General features: G+C 34.8%; 1 protein-coding gene across 2 annotated transcripts; it reads right to left on the minus strand.

Moving 5' to 3' along the window:
• Window positions 1–864: 864 nt before the first annotated feature.
• On the minus strand, window positions 865–21,003 carry LOC114418729 (CCR4-NOT transcription complex subunit 1-like). Of its 2 annotated transcripts, none has more exons than XM_028384210.1 (51): window positions 20,747–21,003; window positions 19,850–20,147; window positions 19,471–19,699; window positions 18,753–19,089; window positions 18,522–18,635; window positions 18,293–18,421; window positions 18,025–18,216; window positions 17,738–17,932; window positions 17,382–17,519; window positions 17,107–17,229; window positions 16,763–17,016; window positions 15,871–15,974; window positions 14,881–14,975; window positions 14,562–14,801; window positions 13,524–13,715; window positions 13,046–13,130; window positions 12,860–12,927; window positions 12,479–12,624; window positions 11,632–11,740; window positions 11,403–11,549; window positions 11,272–11,319; window positions 11,064–11,192; window positions 10,677–10,916; window positions 10,439–10,579; window positions 10,252–10,337; window positions 10,063–10,168; window positions 9,704–9,799; window positions 9,461–9,613; window positions 8,491–8,673; window positions 8,188–8,402; window positions 7,975–8,104; window positions 7,763–7,888; window positions 7,630–7,674; window positions 7,408–7,485; window positions 7,121–7,237; window positions 6,279–6,405; window positions 6,083–6,183; window positions 5,885–6,010; window positions 5,677–5,760; window positions 5,186–5,332; window positions 4,969–5,097; window positions 4,854–4,883; window positions 4,571–4,717; window positions 4,229–4,290; window positions 3,309–3,462; window positions 3,017–3,208; window positions 2,820–2,924; window positions 2,429–2,563; window positions 1,564–1,800; window positions 1,308–1,409; window positions 865–1,186 (listed from the first exon to the last, which is right to left on the minus strand). In XM_028384210.1, the coding sequence occupies exons 1-51, from the start codon at window positions 20,861–20,863 to the stop codon at window positions 1,052–1,054; spliced, it is 7,218 nt and encodes a 2,405-aa protein (XP_028240011.1). In that variant the 5' UTR covers window positions 20,864–21,003; the 3' UTR covers window positions 865–1,051. The 2 variants fall into 2 exon arrangements, with proteins under 2 accessions (XP_028240011.1, XP_028240012.1); XM_028384211.1 differs by having other exon boundaries at window positions 13,524–13,712; window positions 20,747–21,002.
• Between the last annotated feature and the right edge of the window lie 846 nt (window positions 21,004–21,849).

Genomic DNA, 21,849 nt, shown 5'->3' on the forward strand with positions numbered 1-21,849 from the left:
CTACCATTATGTTAAATCCATGCAGCATTAACGCACAGATTGTCCCTTGTTTACTACCTTCCAACTAGAGCGTTGTTGCTCATTGTGTAGAAAATCGTTGGTTAGAGTTTACATATGATCAAATGGTGATGCTGAAAAGAGTGATGGTCATTTTCCCTTGGTTGGTCCATGACACAAACGACAAACCACATTGGGCAATTTTTATGTGTGAAAATTAGCTTTTAGCAAAGAAACTGATGATGCTACTCTCAAGGGTTGGAGGACGAGGGAAACTGTTACAGCTTCTTCGACCTTTTTGTGAATAGTAACTGTTGCTTCTCCAGTTAACAAATTGGGTTGAATAATGTTCTTCGTGAGTTAGATTTTTCTCTTCTGGGTTTTCACTTATATTTTGAACTTTTAACTTGGTCTCCGGCCATGGTAAAAGGTTTAGATTTTGCAATAAAGCAGGTATAAACTTTGGGCCTTTTTCAGTTAGAAATATCTGTAGTCATAGTAGATTCACTATCAGTAGTCATCCAATTTAATATCAGTTGCCGTGATGTCGTATTATTATATTATCTGCATCCGATGAAAAGTCTAGTAGTATATAGTAATACAGGAAAGAACAGAATGTAGCAAGTTTTCTTCTGTTGGAATTTTAACTTTTAACTGAATTGTCCAATCCAATTTTGCCTTATTGTGTTCTATTTCGCTCTATAATAACACATACGCATCCCATACTGAACCTTTTTTAGATATTTTACTAACGAGCTTATTTATAGCAAACGCTTCCCCTAACAAATACTCTTTAGCCCTCAGTTTCTTTTATCCGTTTATATGAGGATGTCTTATTGAAACCTATAGAAACAAGTACGCATGATCTGGAATTAAGACTCATGCTGCAATATAAACAAGTACATGGTCATAACATCTGAAAGAAGAGAGTTTCACTAAAACATAATTTACAATGTAAAAACAACACTGCTAGATTAACAACAGTATAAATAGTCCTAACTAACATGGTTGGCTAACCTACACAGGACTAACAACCACAAAAGACTACGGGAAATCAGACCCAACCCGAAACCATGCTATCATCCACTGGTTTTGGACCTCCACAAGATCTTGACACTGATTCAAAAAGTTTTTCAATCTCCGGTGCACATCTTATGAAACTCCGGTTCCAGAAATTGTACCTAGGATTCTGGCAAACAAAAAGAAAAATTGCAGAGAGAAAAGAAAAGAGATTTGGTTAATAACCTGTGAAGGATACCCATAATCTGTATCAAAAAGAGAAAATTACACGAGCAAAATAAAGAATGTACCTTGATCAGCTCAATAAAAGTAATGAGGAGACCCCAGGGATGAGGACGGTTAACAATTAGGCGTTCTAACAAGACTCTAGTAATTTGTTCTTGGATAACTTCCTGCTATGTCAAAACAAGAATATCCAATTAAATATATGCTATCCAGACCATATAAAACATAATTGGAAACACAAGATCAGAAGCACAAAACAGGTTTGACTAGAATTTGTTAGATTGAACTAAATAAAAAAACATGCCACAAGTTTAGATGTACCTGGTTTGATTCAGCAAACAAGTACAGAAGGATGAAGGAAAAGTAGTGTGTATTAGTATTAGGATAACGCAGTTGGTTGGCAATAGCATTTAGGAAAAGGTAGCGCCCTTCAGTATCCAAGTCCACAATTAGGGTCTGGAAAATATCCAATGCAGCACCAACAGAAAATACGGCTAAGGGGAAAGCATTTGCTGATGTTTGAGTATGGGGAGTTCGTCCCTGAAGCTGATGGATTGCCTATACCAAAACATAAAAATTTGTTATGTAACTAGTTACAGCTGCAACTTATAGTTAATCACAATTCAGTTACTAATTTGTGTTAGCCTTCTAGTCTAAACTGGTAATTACCAGTTACAAATAGCTTGTATAAATATCTTTCTGTTGTGTTTTTTTAAACAACGGAATAAAATCACAATTTCAATATTTCATACATCAGAACTTCTCTATTTTCTAGTAGCTTTTTCTTTCTCGGATCCATCTTTTTTCTTTATAAGATCTCGGATCCATCATATGCTTTCCAGTATTTTCTCTCATTTCCTGTGGTTTTCACAAGCTTATAAACTGCAGTAAGAAATTACTCTTGAAGAATGGAAACTAGACATAAACTCAACACAAATCTTCAATGTTTAATCATTCTCCTAATGGAAGAAGTTGTTGGTTCATGACACATTTACTAATATAAACACTAAAAAACAAATTTTTTATGCATTATTTAGATAACTGCATTGTGACACAAGTCTACATATTAAAAAAATGAAAAAGACGAAAGGATATAAATATGCTCCAGTCAATCAAGATTTATAGTATTATGCTCTAACAGGCATTAATGCAGAGGCAAATATTAAAAGTTTCCAATTTAAAGTACCTGCATTCCAACATATAGCACAAGTGAGTTAATTAACGGCACATTATATCGAGTCCCAGCAGAAGCTGCTTCATTGGGTGAGAGAAGCAGCTTATCCTTCAGTTCAGATAAAAACGGCGAACTCTGTTGCCTTGTCTGCAGAAATTTGATTGAACACTTGTAAATAAAACAGCAAGAAAAATGAACATAGAAATAAATAAGCTAAGCAAGACAATATGTAGAGAACAAAATAGATTGGAGTGAACAGTTTAAGAAATGAAAGGAAGAAAATCTTCAGCAAAATGAATTCACAAGTGATAGACAAGCAACAAACATAATCCATTCTACTGAATTATAATAACAAACCATCAATTAATAACAAAAACCAATTCTAAGAGGGATTGCAACAGACCTTAAGGTATTCATCTACATCAACCTTCATCTGCTTTGCTTTGAGTGCTGCATCAACCTCCGAAAGAATGCGAGGCGATTGGGTTATTTCTTGAAGCAAATCAATCTGCATAAAGAAGCACAAGGCAGTCATATCAACTACGCCAACTTAATGCTCCTTAACCATAACAAAACGATAAAAGTATGAGATTATAAGACCTTCAGATTAGGAGTAGATGGATCTGGCAGCCTCATACTACGTGGAAATGCACTTAGAATGATATTCCTCATCTGTATGCAACTTGGAGGAATAACATCACAAAAGGTAAAGTGATAGTCACATAGAAACTCAGGGAAGTCATGAAGTAGCACTAAGAGCACCCTAAGTGTTCCTTTATAGAGGACACGAACCTGGTCATAAAAAGATTTTAAAAAAAATGTAGATGTAAGAAGCATTATTGTGCATAGACCCAGTTGGAAGCAAATAATTGAGACCGAGATATAGACAAACCGGTTCTCCAAGTTCAGCATGCCTCAGAAAAGGCTCCATAAATTGGAACAGATCTACAAGCAACCTTTGGATATAAGGCCAACCTTTTTGACCATTACCAGTCAACATTTTAGGCATGAAGCTCCTGTGACTAATCAACTCAAGCCATGCAAAACTGAAGAAACATTTCCACAAAGGAACCGAGTTTATAAAACAATATCAAACAAAACAAGTATTAAAAATGGATATACAAGATAAAAAGTGATTTGTAGACTTCACAGACAAAGAATCGTTAAAAGAGAGCCATTAGGTTCAATTTATTAAAGACAAAAATAATCAAATAAACTTAATAAAAGATACTTACCCCAAACAATGATAAATTTAGCATCAGGACAATTAACATACATAATCATTCCAATATAGTAGTATATATGCAAAGCCAGTGAAAACAAAATACTTTATGGACTTTAGTATACATATACAGGTAACAAAGTACTGCATTTTGTATTTCTCACATCTAGGTAGAAAGAGAATGTGTTGTCAAATTATCATTGTGCACCACAACATAAATGCAAAAGTTTCAAATTCTATTATTACAATTCCTAGATAAGAGCCACCATAACCTTAACTGAAACCTCCTGAAAGCATGCTAAAGAAGAACTCTAACTAAGGTATCTCTACAAGGACATCAAGCAAAAAGATGCATGGATTTAGCAAGGAAAGATCTGACAAAGTAAACTAGAAGTAAATGATCTCTAACAACAATATTTTCATCTTTCGACAAATAGGAATTCGAATTCTAAATGAATCCAGCAACATCAGCAATTCCATGATAACATAACATATAAACACTTAACAAGTCTACATTATAATCAAATAACATTTTTGTTAAACTAAACCACAATACAGCCAACTATGAATCACATGTAGAAAATCCTAACCTGAATGCAGGAACTTTGAGGGGCTGCAAAGCATGAAATGCATTGGCAAAAGCAGTTAAAATCTGCAAATATGAAGTGGTATTAGTCAAACACGCATGCCTGTAATATTAACTTGTTGGGTACTGGACTGAAATGCATTGCCAAAAAAAACCAGCCTAATCACCAGGTGATTACTGGTCAATCATAAAATCATCTACTGAGTACTGACAAAATTCAACAATTTCAAACTCACAAAACAAGTATTAACAATGTTATTGCATATTAACAAGTTGAACCCACTTTTGTACCCAAAATTTAAACAAATAAAATACTATTGCAGAAGTAAATGAAAGTGACAAACACCTGAAGATTTGCACCATCAGTAACAGGCTCAAGTGAACCAAGATCTAGAAGCCAGTTGATGAATAATCTGAAAAGTGGCCTTGGATTAAAAGAGGCCTTCTTCTCCTCTGCATCTTTTATAATGAATCTGACAGTAACTGCCAGAATCTGTCATAAAGCAATGGGAAATATTAGACCTCAACAATATAATTAATAAAGCACAAAAGAAGCTGTCAAAAAAAATAGCAAGAGAGAGAGAGAGAGAGACAGAGAGAATGCATTCAAACTTTAGTTTATTACACACCTTGGAAAGAAGAAAGAGTTTGTTTGATCCCTGTTCCAACAACCAACCAAACAGCTAAGATGCTAAAGCTACCCAAAAGAAAATAAGAGAAATGAAAAGATATACAGCTGACAACCTTCAAGATTGAGAAGACAAGCTTTGCATAAATATCAATTGCAAGAAATGACATTGTCTGCAGCGGTTGAGACTGTAGTGACCCAGAATTAATCATCTCAGTGGATAAGCAATGTGCAACAGCTAGTTCCTGGGGGAAAAAATCAATGAAAGAGGTTAAATTGACCATCCTGATCATCAGTGAAAAAGAGTAACCAGCATAAAGAAAGAAATGCCACCATCAATAGTCGGAAAAAGCGATCTGTAAGATCATCCCCCTTAAGCAGCCCATTCTGATGCAATTGTAATGTAAAGTGGGTAGAAGCTGTATCATAGCCACCAGGAAGTTCACATATCCTATACCATTCTGTAAACAACATGGAAACCTACAATATGTGCATAATAAGTAATCATTAGGAGTTCAAATTTAGTCTCTGGTCCAACATAGAGATAATTAAAGAAGAAAGTTACACTAATATCCCTTTGCTAAACAAAGGAAAAATAAAAGGCAAGCAATAAAGAAAAAAACTATTAAATTTCAAGTATCATTCTGAAACTATATGGACATATTCTTGGCATTCAGAACAAGATTATTCTTACAATAGCCATATCTTGCAAATATATTCAATGTTTTCTTTTATGACTCCAATTATTTAGCAACAATTCCAGATTATCTCAACAAGCAATACAACAAAATTCAAACTTATAATCAATTTCAAGTTCAGGATACCTGCTCCCGGAACCCAGCAGGATCTGGTTCAATAGAATCGACGCTGTTGAACTCTTCCCTGTTTGCAGGTAACAGACCAGAACCCTGTTTTTTTTAGGTGACAAAAAAATTCAGATTTCAGAAAAACCAAAAACAATCACGGATAACAAATCAGAAGACAAAATTAGCATGAACAGAAGTGGTAGCTGAACCACATTTTTCTTATGACCTTATTGTCTCTTGATTGTCTTGCCTTATCCTCCTTTCCAGCATTACTAGAAGATAGAGCACCAGGATTCTTGATCATGTCAAGAAGCTGTGGTAATGACTCAGGGCATCCAGGCTTTGTAGCAAGCTGAAAAATAAAATTATTGTAAGGAATTGAAGGCACGGTAAGGAATGCAGAGACTCAAGTACAAATACAAACCTTTGCCAAAGCATCAACAAGATTGTGAAGTTCTGAAATAACTTTAGGTTCCTCGACAACCAGGGTTTGAAGAAGGGAAATGGAAAATTCGGTTGCAGCCTCTGCACATTCATCCAGAGAAGTTGTTTCACTATAATTATAATATAATATAATATAAAAAAGGTATAATCATAAAAGATATCTTCTTTGGACATACTGTTCCTTCCTCCATCAATAAGTTTGGCCATATGAACATTGTACTCAGTAAGATTTAGCAATTCACTACGGATGAGGCCAACAGTAATTTCTTTGTTATATTTCCTTTCTTCTTCCGAGTAAATTACCTGCAAGGAGTACGCAATACACAACTTATAAACAAATCACGAGCAAATGTTACTGTTCGAATATTAGTTGTTAGCTGGTTATATTTGCTCATTGATTGATCATATCCATAATATAACTAACGCATCAATGTTTCTAGATGGTACTCCCTCCAGTCCTTTGTATAAGAGAAAAATGAATGCATCTTTTTGGCCTAATTATAAGAAAAATAACCCACTTTTAGATATATTAATTGCTAATTTCCTTTTATATCCTTAATTTATTTGGAAATCTACTAATGAGGCACTAACTCTTTCCCATACAAGTGGATGCATTCATAGGCCTATTAACAATACAAGCCATTCATTGGTAGAAAAAATTATCTCTTGATTATGTGTAGTGTCATTAACCATAATCACTACTAAAACAATTAATTCTATGGCTATATTGTGAATAAAAATTAAAATTGACATTATTAATTAAAATTTATTAACTACTTTCATTGGTTTTGATGAATTAGTTTTTTGTTTCTTGTATAAAAAACCAAAGGAAAGAGTAACAATCATTAACTGTTTCTCATCTTGAAATATTTTGTTATTTATCTGAAAACAGAAGATACACCTAAACCATCAAATTTAAGGAATGAGAATGAATAATTTTTTTCCGAATATGCAATTTTATTAAAAAAAACTTCAAGTATACAGAATATGTGACTTTTGTCAGTTAAACGAAACATACCCAACTAGTAAGCTCCTTGACAGCAAGCTTGCAAACATCACGAATGGCAGTCAGGATAGCAAGATGAGCAGAGACATGAATATTGTTTGATGCATTATCATACAAACCCCTGAAAACCTGTTTAAAAAATTATTAATTGTCAATCCCTTCAATTGAAAGTGGTATCAAACATAGGATAGCCGATAAGTATAAAACTACTGAAGTAATCCAATTTATGATAATACATATGGCATTAGACATTCAGTAAAATTTATGAATCATAAAATTCCCAGCAGAAGAAAGTGCACCTTTTGAGCCACAGCTAAAGCTGCCTCATCTCGACTAACACATCTAAGTATGATCTCAGGAACCTCAGAAATGACACCCTAAACATAAGAACCCAAAACAGATATTAAAACATGTGGAAAAAAATTACTGAGGTAAAAAAACAATAGAAGTAATAACAATTCATATTAGGCATAACAGTAAAGACTGTATAATTTGAAAAAGTGTGAACCACAGCATTATACCTGTATTTCTCCATCCCTGGAATCATTGCTGACCATAGCTTCCAACTGAAACCAATAGCATAAAGGCTGTCAATAACCTTCTACAATGGGATACACAGATTAATATCACAAGAATCTAAAGATCCATAACAACCTTTTGCGCAACAATTTGGAATTTATCTAGGGCATCTCTTGTTGTGAGAGAAGGCTCCAAAAAACTACTTCCAAGGCGCTCCACAGCACCTGATGTAACTAGTGGCTGTGGAGAAGTTCCAGATTCCTTGCCATAATTAAGAAACACATTTAGACACCAATCATGACAAAGTAGAAGCAAGAGCAATAATGATGTTCATGTAAAATTCTCACTTTCACTTCAGAAGAATCCACTGCATGCAATTCAGGGGTGGAAGCAGCCGAAGGAAATGAGGCAACAGAGTCTTTCTCCATACTGTGCTGGGAAACACTATCAGCTGCTCTAATGTTAATCGAGGAAGCACTGAAACATTAAATGCAGATTGTGAATAAAATTATAATTATAGACCGACAAAGACATAGGCATAGGGAACAAAAAGTGGGGACCTAAAATGTGGAGCCAAATTAGATTCTGTCATATCATCTAATGGTCTAGATACTCCTTCATACCCTGTGGTCACAGGGTATCCAGGGTTAATCTGCCCTGATACAGAACCATTAGTGCCAGTAAGACCAGTATTGCCAGATTGAACAGCGACACCAGCAGACATAGAATGTGAGCTCTGGCTAGACTGGTTTTGCCAGGGAAGCCGAACGAAGTCCTAAATATAAATGAACAGAAATTAAACTCTGTAGTGCTCTTCTTAGTGATAAATCCCACCAAACATTTAACAAAAGACAAATGCATACCTCATAGACACGTTGTTGTGAGAGAGACAACTGACCAGGCTTGGGGCGAAGAGGCTCTGGAACACCACCCATAGAACCTTGTGGATACAAATTTGCATCAAAAAATGTAGAACCCATACCTTCTCGATGCTTCCTTCTCAAAGAGAGTTGTTGACCAATCTCTGTATCGATGGTGTTTATTGCCTATAAAATAGTATATGGCATCAATGACAACAAGCTAGTTAATATCGGATTAAACAAATCAAGACTTACTAAGAAAAACTTGTATTATTAACAACCAATGTTTATCACTGTAAATTTATAATCAGAAGAGAAACGGCATTTGTAGCCACCAGTCATTGAACAAAACTCCAAGGTTACACCAAATATAATATGCAAATATAAAATTAAAAAACACATAAATAGGATGTATTATCAGAATTATAGAAGAATTAAACCTAAAAAATACTATATTTCCTTCAATAGTGGATTTAAACTACCTTATAGATAGACCCAAATAGCAAATAGTACATATCAAAAGAAATCCATAACCTACACAATGTACATTGATATTGTGCCTCTTTTTGTTTACTATTCATATTCTTAATTTAGCAGCCTTGCAATTCTTTTTAGTTTAGTGCACTTTAATACATTTAAACAAGAGAAGGTCAAAATAAATTGTGACCTATGGATGCACTTTCACTTTCCCAAGCAGAAAGTGTTTCACAAAGTAATCAAATAATCACATACAAGAAAGGATACAATTTGATAGATACTCATTCTTACAAACGCAAAAATTTTACAGAGGTGACCAATTGATAGTTCACATATACCAGTACTATACACTACAGTAATTAAAACAACAGAAACATCTAAAATAAGCTAATAAAATTAATTGTTATTGTTATATTACCAAATAAAAGAAGCAACAAAAACTCATTTTCCCCACTGCCACAAATAGCTATAACCACAAACAAATTTAGCTACTAACCTTGTCAGTAGCAGCCTGTTCAATGACTGCACAGCCTAGATCAAGATTATCATTGGTGACAAGTTGCACAGCTTGTTCCAAAATTTCATTAGCAATATTTAAGTTCTGAAGTGAAGTCCTCAGTTGACCAGATATTGATGCCCGTAATGGTTCCTAGAAGAGATGATACATTAGGGAAAAGAAAATAAAACAAAACCGAGCCTAAAAGTATATAATCCTAAAAGAATTTATTAAAGGCATTACTTTGCACGTAACATGAGCCAAACTTCCAGCCAGACTAGCAACCATCAAGTGTGCCGCATTTAATATGCGTGTCTCATCAGATTCCATGGCATAGTCCTACAAATTAATTACATAAATTAAAATCAAGCAAAACAAACTGGGTACAAGCTTTGCCAGTTGAAGTCATCCAGTTAAAACAAGACTACAACAGTCATTTCTAGATTAACACAATTAATCAAGCAGTAAAAACGATATAGACAAGATTAAAAAATGTGACTTTATAAACCATAACATCCTAGACATGTCCACTGTAGCAAAGATTAAAATAGGAAATACAAATAACCAAGCATTTAACAGCAAGGCTTCACTGATATGTAAACCTTTAAAACAAGCTCCTTGGTTGTTTGTGTTGCTATGGAAACACTACGCTGCACAATACTAGACACTATCTCTTTGATAGCTCTGTCCATTGCAATGGGTACCGCTCTGTAAAAAAAATAAAAATAGGAAATAGTAACTCAGACATATAGATTCAAAAAACAAGCAGAACATTAAAGTGAGCACCATACCTCTGAAAATGCATTTGCAGCCCAAAACCACTGAGCTTTTGATTGATAATAACGTGAGTCCCAATATTAGGTATCTGTGTTGGAAGCTATAAACACAAGAAGTAGTAATTGGTTATGCTTAAAAGTAGTATGCAACTAAGCTAAAATTGGTCCATCAAAGAGAGGAAACAAGTTTTGAGATCCAAACCTGGCTAATAGAAAAAGGTGCTGGGGCAGGATTTGCTTGTAACAGTCCTTGAGCAGAGGGAAGTTGATCAGACAATCCCAGAGGTGTAACCTTTTCATCTTCCATCAATGCTCCCGAGGAAATATGAAGAGGACCACCATACTATCCACCCAGAAATATTCCAATAAATAATTTACAATTTATAATTTAACAAAAAAAGGGGATCATCAAAAAAGCCCAAAAGAATGTAAGAACAAACCTGAGACAGTATATGTGGATGAGCCCCTGTGTTGGATGGATTGGTGACTTCAAGTGGTAATTCCACTTGATTTACCGGAGGTACAAGGCCAGATTTTATATCAGTAATTATTTGTGATTGAGATGCCCCAACATCTTTATTAGAGAAATCAGGATTTCCTTCAATTTCTCTTTTTCTATCCTTCAGGAGAGAAGTTGGTGTGACATCCTTCATATCAACACACAGATTTTTGAATAAAACCTGTATAGCACAAAGATTACACAATAAATAAATATCAACACACAGATTTTTGAATAAAACCTGTATAGCACAAAGATTACACAATAAATAAATCGATGAGACAAAATTATGCCAAAGACACTCCAGCAAGCAAACAAAAAAACTGACCTCTATGTCAAATTTGAGGTTCATTTTCAAGTTTGGCATTGAATAAATCTCAGCAAGCAATCCCAAAATGCCCATAGTCCAAGGATTAGGAGGTTGATATGCAAGACTGCTTTGGCATGGTTCAAGGACCTATAAAACAAAATTGAATGATAATGTAGCATGCTATTGAATAACACCAATGAAACAAATAATCACATCATAAATATACCTTTGACGTAAATGGAATAACAGCAATCATTAGCCCCTTCTCATATGCCTGCAACATGGAAAACAATTCAATGAGCAAATGATCACTTGAAATGCCATCTGCTCCTGAAATATATTTAATTTGGAAAATACCTCCATAATCAAAGACTTTGGGTCTATTTCACGAGCTCTCAAAACCTGATTCCGGCCAATTGTTAACTTTCCAAGCCAGCTCCCCAAATTTTTAAGCAAAGAACGTTCCTCTGAACTTGATTTTATGAGCTCAGATCCTAAAAGAACCTGAAGAATATGCAAACAGTTATTTCAAAATTTTGACACATCTTCACTTCAATCAAGCAGGGAACAGTAACAAGGCTCAAACCTTGCAATTTTCATAAGTTGCCTGGACAATCTCTTTGTTCAAAGCCTTTGAATTAACTTTATCCAGGAATTTCAGGTACAAGTCATGGAAATTTGGCTCAATGCTCGCTCTAGAAATAAGTATCAATTGGTATAAGTGGAAGAAAGTGGAGGTATCAATTTGATAGGGATAAATATAGCAGCTGTGTTGTAGGATACAGAGGGAATTGAAAGAAAAAAAAGGATTTATTATATACAAATGAAAACCTAGTAAAACAAAAGCTTCCTCCCTCTTTAATTCCCCAAGCAACTCCCTTCAGATCACAGTTTTAATGACTTCCTGTTCTCTCTCAACTTCTAACATTCAGTTCTTTCTTAAAATTCACTCTAGAGAGAGAAATGGCAAAATATTAACAATGAGTTGTTTCTTTCATCTAATACTCTCATTATTTCCATGTTTAAGCTGAGTCAACAAATCAGTTAACTCTTGGTTCAGTATATTTTGCATGGCAAATTTAGTACACTTAAAATTCACTGAGAGAAATGGCAAAATATACCCTAATTATACACTGAAAGTACACTGAACTCAACATAATCCATGATGCAAGAATACTACATGTGATTTTATACCCTAATTATACTCTGGTTAACAAAGTAAAGTAGGACTTAGAACAGATCCAAAACCAAATTTCAGAGTTTCTAAAATCTGTTTTAAGTGCCCTATGCTTTTTATTTCTCCATTTACCCCAACGGTCCATTTAAACTTCCCTGCTGTTGCTACACTTCAGTATACATACCCTTGCTCATATCTACATGGATGCAAATTTTTTAAGCAATTACATGATACATAACTTTTGAATCAATCTAACCTTTTCATAACCATATACTGTGCAAACCAAGGATAGTACTGCTCTTTCAAAATTTCAGTGAACTCTTTTGCTTTAGCTTCAATATTAGCAGCAGAAACATTATTAATTATAAATAATATCTTGTCCTGAACCTCTGACCCTGGAGCCTGTTAACAGCATAAAAATGAAGGTTAAATTACAGCAAGTAAATGAAATCTAAATTTAGATTTGTATAAGAAATTAAAGTAAAACAGGGACCAGGAAAAACATGAAACACTCCAAAACCATTTGTAAGCAAGCAGATATGTAAAATCATTGAGAATCTAAACAACTGAACAAATCCATTAACAAAACTCAAGAAAGCAGCCAAACCGATCAATTTATTGTAAAAGGCTAGATCACCTCAATAGGAATTTCTCTTTTCTCAGCAGCAGCAACCAAAGTTTCAATGTTCAAGGCAGATCCAAACCCTACATCAGATGCACAGTTCAAAGGAGCACGACATGTATTCACAAAATGAAAGCAAAAATAAAGGCTAATGCCTTTATGCTAATCAAGAGAAACTGTTCAAGAGTAACAGAAATATACTGGCAGAAGTAGTTCCACGGGAAGGACGAACAAAACCAGGAGAAGACGAAGATAGCATTGATGACGTGCTGACTGTGCTATGTAACTGCAATTATAGCAACAGAATTAAGTCCCAGTATAAAATAATGAGCATGAGCAATAGCAATACAATAAAGCATGAGAAGCAGAGAAATTGAATTAGTATAAACCAGAGTGTATTCTTTGAGAAAATCACATACAAATTTTGCAGTTCAATAGAGACTACATGAAAATCACTGAGTATGCAACAACCAACAGCAAAGAGTTACAGTTGAAACTAACAGCTTCTTTAACTGAACTGTAGAGTAGCCTTCTCAGCTACCCATGTATGTCTCCAACACAATAAAAGCAAGAATACACAAGACTACAAGAGGGAGAGGCAACGGGAGAGGGAGAGGGAGAGAGAGAGAGAGGCACATCATTCACGTCATGTTTTTAAAACAATAAAGAAGTATAATACCTTATTGGTACTAGAAGCATCAGTAGGTGTTAGTACTGAAGATTGCCCTAGAGAAGATAACAATGGTTTTACATCCGTAGATGAACCAACAGAAGCTTTGAGACGATCATCCAACGGATTTTCACGTCGTTGTTGAAGCTGCATTGACAAATGTTGTTGCCCAGGTTGTATGACGCTAGAGCCACTGAGCTGCTACAAGGATACAGCATGAACAAATATGTTACCTTAAACAGATAAATAGACAGGAAGTGAAAGGATAAGCAAATAACTTATCTATTATAAAGAGGAACATAATCTTGTTATTCTGCTATGACCTTTATCTATTAATAACAGGTTTCTTTCCCTACAATTAGCACAGAAAAAATACCACTGCAATAGGTCCCACAGAATAATCATTAACAACCTATCATAATATAGTCACATGTAAATGGGAAACAAAAACACCTCAAAGTTATGTAGCTGACCTTCCAGCCATAGGTTCAGCAAATTACTATTATTCAGAGAAGCAGCATAGCCTATAATATAAACGAGATTATAAAACAGTTTTCCGGTTACCCAGTTACACACTGAATGAAATACACAATACTCAATATCTAATCAAATGAAAACATCAGTTACTGAAGGAAATACGTAATACTCTCAACATCTAATCTTATTAAAAACACATAATGGATATACAAATTTACTTAGAAAGCTCACACCAATCTTACCTAATGCTCAAGCTAAAGAACAGATGAGTTAATAACCAAAAAAAAAAACAAAAAGAACAGTCTGCACAACAACCAGGTTAGTTTAATGAGAGTTTCAGATAGCAGTAGGAATATATAAGAAAACAAAGATAGTATAAAATGTTTACAATTAATGGTTTGTAAATTGTAAGTATTAGAAAAAATATATACTGAAGGTGGGTCATGGGTGGCAGAACTCATTTAACATCAAACAACACAACAGCTTCAAGCGTAAAATTAAAATCAAAATCTTATATTGAGCCATAAGTTAGAAAAGAAAATACAAAGGGAAAAAAGAATTTACTTTTACCTCTACATGCCCTAATGAAGCCTGTGCAGAATGATGGTTACTAATAACAGAAGCATGACTCGCCCCATCAACATCTGAATGACCAGAGGAAATCCTGGCAAGAGCCTGCTCAATGAAAGCAACTATTTCTGAATGTGTACTGCGCAAATGGGAAATTTGAAGAATATGATTGCAATACTGAGGCCACTCAATAAGACGATCCACAAACTGCTCCAATGCCAGACTTCCAAACAAAAACATCTGTAACATATGAAAGCAAGGTCAACCCTGATATTGAATGAAAACTTGAAAGAAATTCATTCTTCAAAACAACACAAACTTTAGAATCTGCAGGCTTGCGCAATGCATCAAGAACATAACGAAGAGCAATCCCCAAAGATAGATGAGTTACAAGCTGATGCTTGATCACAGAACCTGAAACATGTAAAAAAAAAGCATTGTAAAATGGTTCAAAAAAAGGTCTTAGAGAATATGCATATAATTCCAAAATTGTGCAAAGATAACGTTAGCTAAAGCAAGCAGTGTGCAAGCTCAAAAACATCAAGTTTAATAATACACACCAGTATGATAAAGAAGTCCTCTTAATTTGTACACACTACATGCAAGAGATGTTTACTTACATGCAAACAGAATTACTAAAACACATTATCATCTAAATGCAGTTATGCTGCCTTATGCATATAATATTTCACCTCAGTTCAATGTATGCCACTAATAATTACAAAGAAGATATGTTTAATAAAAACACCTCAATAAATAAGTGAAGGCAATGTCAAACAGTAGCAGTGCAGGAATGAAGTATTTCAAAAGGATGAATATGGGTGAGCTCCACTAGGCTTGGTAAAAGGCTCAATTTGATACTCAATGGTATTAAGCTCAAGTTTGCGCAATTATATATAATTTATTTTCTACATTCCTTATAACAAATTAAGTTATGCAGATATTTAATATTACTAATTAAATGACATGATTCATTAGTAGTCATTCACTCATTACTCAAAGTCCAACATCTTAAATTACTTAAAAATTTTAGAAAATCTCCAAATCTAAATCAAGCTCAAAAAGGCATGGCTCATAATCAAATTCGGTTATTTCTTGTTCAAGCTCAACATAGATTCAATCCCAAAGTTTAAAATGATTACAAGATGAACACATACGAACATAACCTTCCATTCAAAACATTTTCCATAAATTGCAATTTACCAATTCCGATCAACAGTTGCCTAGTTGAAACATTATCACAAACCCAAATACATTGGTGATCATAAAAAGAACTTAAACCCATCTGCAATGTCAAAAGCAAACTTACCAAAGAGAACTGCAGCAATTTTGAGTTGTCTTTCAGGATACTTTGGGAAAAATCTATACTCCTCAAACAAGTTTGCAATCATGCATTCAAAAATTGATTTCTCCCTGTTAACTCACACCAACATTGACGCAATTTTAGCACTTAACCATAGACCAAACAATAATTACATTATTTGGAAACAAAGGATATCAAAAAAAGAGATCATATAAACATTCCCTACACACCTTTTCCTTAACAATATATAATTCTTGTAAAACTCCCAATTAAAGTTTCCTTTAATATTAAATATAATAATATATACAATTAAAAATGAACCCACATAGTAAGAATCAACTTTCTTATTATAAAGAATTTGTGCACGTTTTCAACTCAAGCACAGTGGTAACAAACTACAATGGGACAAGAATATACAGATCTGTTACAGCCCACATGATAGAATTTTAGTTGGTCCAATCATATATAACATTAAGTTGAAAACTTAAAGAAATTGATTAACAATTGTGATCTTCAACAGGTTCAAGGATCAAACATTACTGTATTTTTTTAATGAATGATTTGCAAAAATATAAAAAGTAGATAGTTCTATATCTAGTATCTAAAGTTGTAGCAATAAAAATACATTAGATGCCATTGACAGAATTTGCAAACAAGGGACAAGAACATACAGATATGAATTTGACCGTGAAAGTTTAAATTTATGTTCACTAAGGTAAGAACTAAGGAGCATTAACAGATAGAGTGAGCATAAAAAACTTCGATACAAAGGGTACTGCCTATTACATCAACAAAAAGTTAAGTTTTTTTTTGTTTATTAGAGCTTAAAAAATAATACAACACTACAATGTTATTTACAGTAATGGATTCGCCAGATGAAAATTTTAAAAAACATCACCTCTTCACTGAAGATTCCTTGAATCGTGTAAGCATCTGTACCATTGCATTAATGGTTAACTGATCAGAAAACATTTGATGGAAGTAAGAGTTTGCTTCAGCTTCAATGTCATCCGCATATCCATCAGAAGTAGATGAATCAGCTGTCCCACCATTCTGAAGCCTTGGATTTGTATCTATCATAGATATATGAAGCCTCTCCAACTCCTCAGAAAGTTGTCTAGAAGCAACCAAGTCAGTATGAGATTTAAGAACCTGTAATCAGAAAAGGTCAGATCCCACAGTAAAAAATGAAAATCAAATGAGGCTAGGACAGGCAGAGAAAGCAAATGATTGAAGTATGACCTTCAAGATGGTAGCAGTTGCCTCGGCATATAGACTCAGAACAGCACCAGACTGATGAAATGATTTGCCAGAAAGGTTCTGCGATCCACCAAAATGGGTATCCTTTAAGAACTTGAGGCACTCCTGCAGAATAAGCCTAACAATGTCAGCCACTTTTCTGCTACAATAGATTCAGAGTACAACTAAAAATACACAAGGCCAAAAGACTGCATAAATCTGTAATACTACTGTCTTTAAAAAATTTAAAATCAAGGCATGAGAGAAGGCATTATTACCTCAAAAAAGGCTTCCTTGTATGTAGTTAAGTTGCTACTCAACCACTTCTCAAGGTCAAGAAATTCTTTTCTTGATGCAACAGCTGCTAACCTTATACTATAATAATAGGGAATAATTTCCACCACAGATGATAGAATCTGTAAAACAAATAAAACGAGTTAAAAAAGGCAAAAAACAATAACAAAGACAAGAGATTAGCATTCATGATAACAAACTTAAAAGCTTATTGCAAAGTAACTAAAGGGGCCCAAGGAAAGTTAGAACAGCTTATTTTAACAAAATTTAGATTCAAAGAAAAATCATGAAATCTATCTATCAAGAAAACATCCAAAATGAAAAATACACACTTTACAACCTTTAGCTCCTGGCAGATTTCAACAATTCTTACAATACTGCCTGCATCATTGTTTTGAGAATCAATAAACCCTCTCAATACCAGATTGGGATTAACATGCCAAAGGTGAAGAATCATCCCACTGCCTACAGCACTTTTTAAAATCATGGGAAAAACAATCAGAGATACTTCCTGCTGCAAGAGGTTGTAGGCAGTCTGCAAGAACAACAATGCAAACTTCATATCAAGAGAAGACATAAAATGGGCTACTGTGGAGAACCAGCAAATATGAATCTATTAAATTGTACATTAATATGTGCCAGCCCAAGAAGCAAGACTTCAGGACAGTGTTTAAGGGGATAATCAAAGATTAATCGAACAATACTGGCATGACCCTTCTCAGCTAGCTGGCAGAGGACATCTAAAAGATCAAGACACAGCCATGCATGATTTGCATGTCCATTTTGAAGCTTGTGGCCATTAATTGCATCAACATATGCCTGCACAGCAATTTATTGTCATAAAAATTTTGAGATGGGAACAAGAAACAGCCAATGTGCAAACAGATCATCATACCAGCTGCCTTCCCGAGTGTGCAAAGGTAAAAATTTCCGGTGGTGCTGATACAGCATATTTAAGGAAAGACAGCTGACCCTCAGTATTCTTCCAGATGGACCCACAGATGGCATGGAGAGGAAATGGTTCCTGCAAGGATCATTTTCATACATTCAGAATTTTATGCCAGAGTTTGCACGTAGATCAATTAAGCTCCAGAAAAAGCATATGTAAAGTTCAAATATTATACCTTACAGGCATGTTTATATACAGACATGAGAAAAGAGAACGCTTCTTCACTAGGAAGAAAAAACCCTTCATGATCAAGGCTTTCAATAACGCGTACCCAATTAGTATGAGGTGCCTGTACCAGAAAGCACAGAAAAACGAAAGCATTTGATCATTTACTTCATTTATCCTAATAACTGGAATACAAGCTTATAACAAGATGGAATTTTAAGTTTTGTTGAAGAAAACTCACAAGATGCATAAGTGTATCAATCAAGACATCAATATTCCAAGAGTTCAGTGGTGGCAACTCAGACACATTGTATCCATGGGCTGCACGAAAAGTTAAGTATGTGTTTTGGCTGTCCTCCAGCCCAGTACGGGTGCAAGCAATTGCACCAAGTAATTTAGAGAGTGTATTTTCAGTTAAAGGTAAAAAGAGTGAAAATATTTCCTTGCACTGTGAGACATCAACCGTGCATCCATAGCCTAGTTCCTTCACGATATCACCCATGTTCATTTCCTTCTGTATGTCTGCCAAAATAGCATCAAAATCATTTTCTCCACTGTCATGGAACAACTCCATATTCCTGTAAAGAGACAGGGAAAGCTACTAAGCAGGCATGTGATTGAACATAAATTGCAGATATAGCAACATCATAATCTCATGATTGAATTAAATATTATTAATAGTTAATAATATAAAACAAACATACAATTATATTCAAAAGTGGATGTCAGTTTTATTTTACCAACATTTTAAATTTAAATTAATGATCAAAAGGTTTCGTGTTAACCATTTATTTCAGTCGTTAAATCAAATATGTTTTCAATATTATTGACAGAATGATGAGTAGTTTAACTTAATAAAATGGTAATCAGTAAGTGATCTATGATTACCATGACTTTTTGTCCACAACTGTATCACAGTCACCATACAATTCAAAAAGGATATCTAAATAAGTTACCACCTTAAAAAATCAGCCTCATGCATCTCATCAGGAAGCAATGGAGTCAAGACAAAAGGTGGCGTGTCTTTGAACTGCACAAGTGACAATATCTGCATAAAGGAATCCACATGCTTGGAAAAACCCTCAGACTGCTTTAGGAACATGATAACATTGTGCATTTGCTCATGGAAACTCAGAGAACCAGGGTTGGCACACAATTCCTCAATCCGAGCCATGCAAAAAAATTTGCCTATACATGAGCAACATTTCCAGTCAAATTTATAATACACACAGATGGCCATGAAATTAGCTTTACAAAACAATATTTTTCAAGTAAAATAAATGCATGTAGGAAAAACAATGAGAAAGAACTGAAACAAGAAATTAACTTCATACTTACCACACAGCCTGACATCGGGATTCTCAGAATCAGATAAAGCAAGACTGATGATAATTTTTTCCAATAAAGATAACGGCAATCCATTGCAAAAACTTTCTAAAAAACTTTCATTAATTTCTATATTCTTCATCGACTCAGAAAACACTGTGCTGAAGTTTGGTTTGTCCAAGAGGTACTTAATGACTGCCCCAAGAATTGGCTCATGCTGGATGTCTTTCATATCTCTTCTGGCATAGCCATAGTGATCCAAGCAAGTTTGAAGCAGCAAAATGCACCCAGTAGTTCCAAATTCCGCAAACTGTCAGCGGAAGAAATTACACGTCAATAACCAATCCAATCATTCTGACAATTCAGAGAAGGTTCCAAATATGAATTAATTAAAAATTAAAGAGCACCCCAAAGCAATCTACTAAGGTCTGCCAAGACTAACTTCTGCCTATTATTCCACAAATTAGGGTAATTCACAGGAGAGCAAAATGCAAAAAGAGACAGAAGATAAACAAAGATGCAAGTCTATAAAGCATTCAGAAAATAATAGCATAGAAATGGCATACACAAATAATAGTCAAACGTGTCGTATTATAAACCCTAAACACGTCCAATTACACAAATCCACAAAATCATTTCCGCACACAGTATATTCAGCAAACGCACACCACGGTCGCAAAATTAAAGCATTCAACAGACACACACACACACACACAAGCAGGTGAAGTCAATTTAAAATTCGATTCCGTCAAAGGATATTTTCCGCAACCCCACATGAGAAAGAAAGAGACTTTATCAATCACACAGCACGAACACGAAATTCGAGAGAAACCCAGAAAAATTGTGCGGAAAAAGAAGATAGGGGTTTTGAGGAGGAGGAGGAAGAAGAGAGGGAAATGAAAGAATGACCTGAGAGAGTTGATGGAAAATGGAGTCAAAGTTGACTTCGTTCAAGGTGCTGAGGAGAAAGCGAATCTGGTTGGAAGAGAAGTTGGCCATGGTGGGCAAGGAATGAAGAAGTGTCATCACAGGGAAGCTGAAATTGGTACACAGAATGCGTGAGATTTGAGTGAAAAGAAGGTTGCTTTGGGTGTTGGAAATGAGAAATGGGAAACGGGTAAAGTGAAAATGATATGGCGTTTTCTCTGTGCACCTATCTTTTTTTTTTTTTTTTACCCCCAGCAGAATTTCACAATTTCAACATTATACTGCAGGAAGAAGATGCCAAATGATCTTATGTGATAGTGTTAAGTCCTTGGATCGGATGCATGAGACCCTAGGCTTTGCCCACTTTGAGGGTGATGCCAGGTGCATCCAGCAATATTATTGATGCGCCCAGTATTTAATTTGAAAGGTCAAAAATATCCATGGCTTTAATTTAAAAGATTTTGGTGCACCCATCCACCATTCATGCTTTTCGTACACGAAGCTCAACCTCCATTTGCGTCGCCGCTATTCTTCTTCTCTGCGTTTGTGTCGCCATGTCATTTTCGTTGGCCTTTGGAGCTTCTTCTCCTCCATTGGGTGTCGGCATTGAGGAAGTGCATTGAACGGGCTATTCCACCGTCGAGGTAAGCTTCTTTTCGCTGTTAATGGTTGTCACTTCTACTCCTGGTTTTGTCTTTCATACGGATGTAGTTGATTCGCATTAGAAGTAGAAAATAGGTTTATGCATTCGGATCAAGTAGGAATTAGGTTTGTGCATACAAATCTAGTTGATCTGTATGAGGTTTAAGGATCAACTTGATCCGTTAGTCTCATACGGATCAAGATCCGTATGAGTCTTACGGATGAAGTTGATCCGTTAAGACTCATATGGATCAACTTGATCCGTAAGACCCTTTTTTAATTAAAAAAATGTAAAATAGGTATTTAATTTTTTAAAAATGTTTTTTATTAGGGTTTAGGGTTATTGTTGAGGGTTTAGGGTGAAGTAGAATACAAATGAATATTCAAATAACTTTAAAATTATCCTCTAATTCTTTGAACAAGTTGATATTGCTTTGAAATTT

Source organism: Glycine soja, chromosome 7 (genome assembly GCF_004193775.1).
Source record: "Glycine soja cultivar W05 chromosome 7, ASM419377v2, whole genome shotgun sequence".
NCBI lineage: Eukaryota > Viridiplantae > Streptophyta > Magnoliopsida > Fabales > Fabaceae > Glycine > Glycine soja.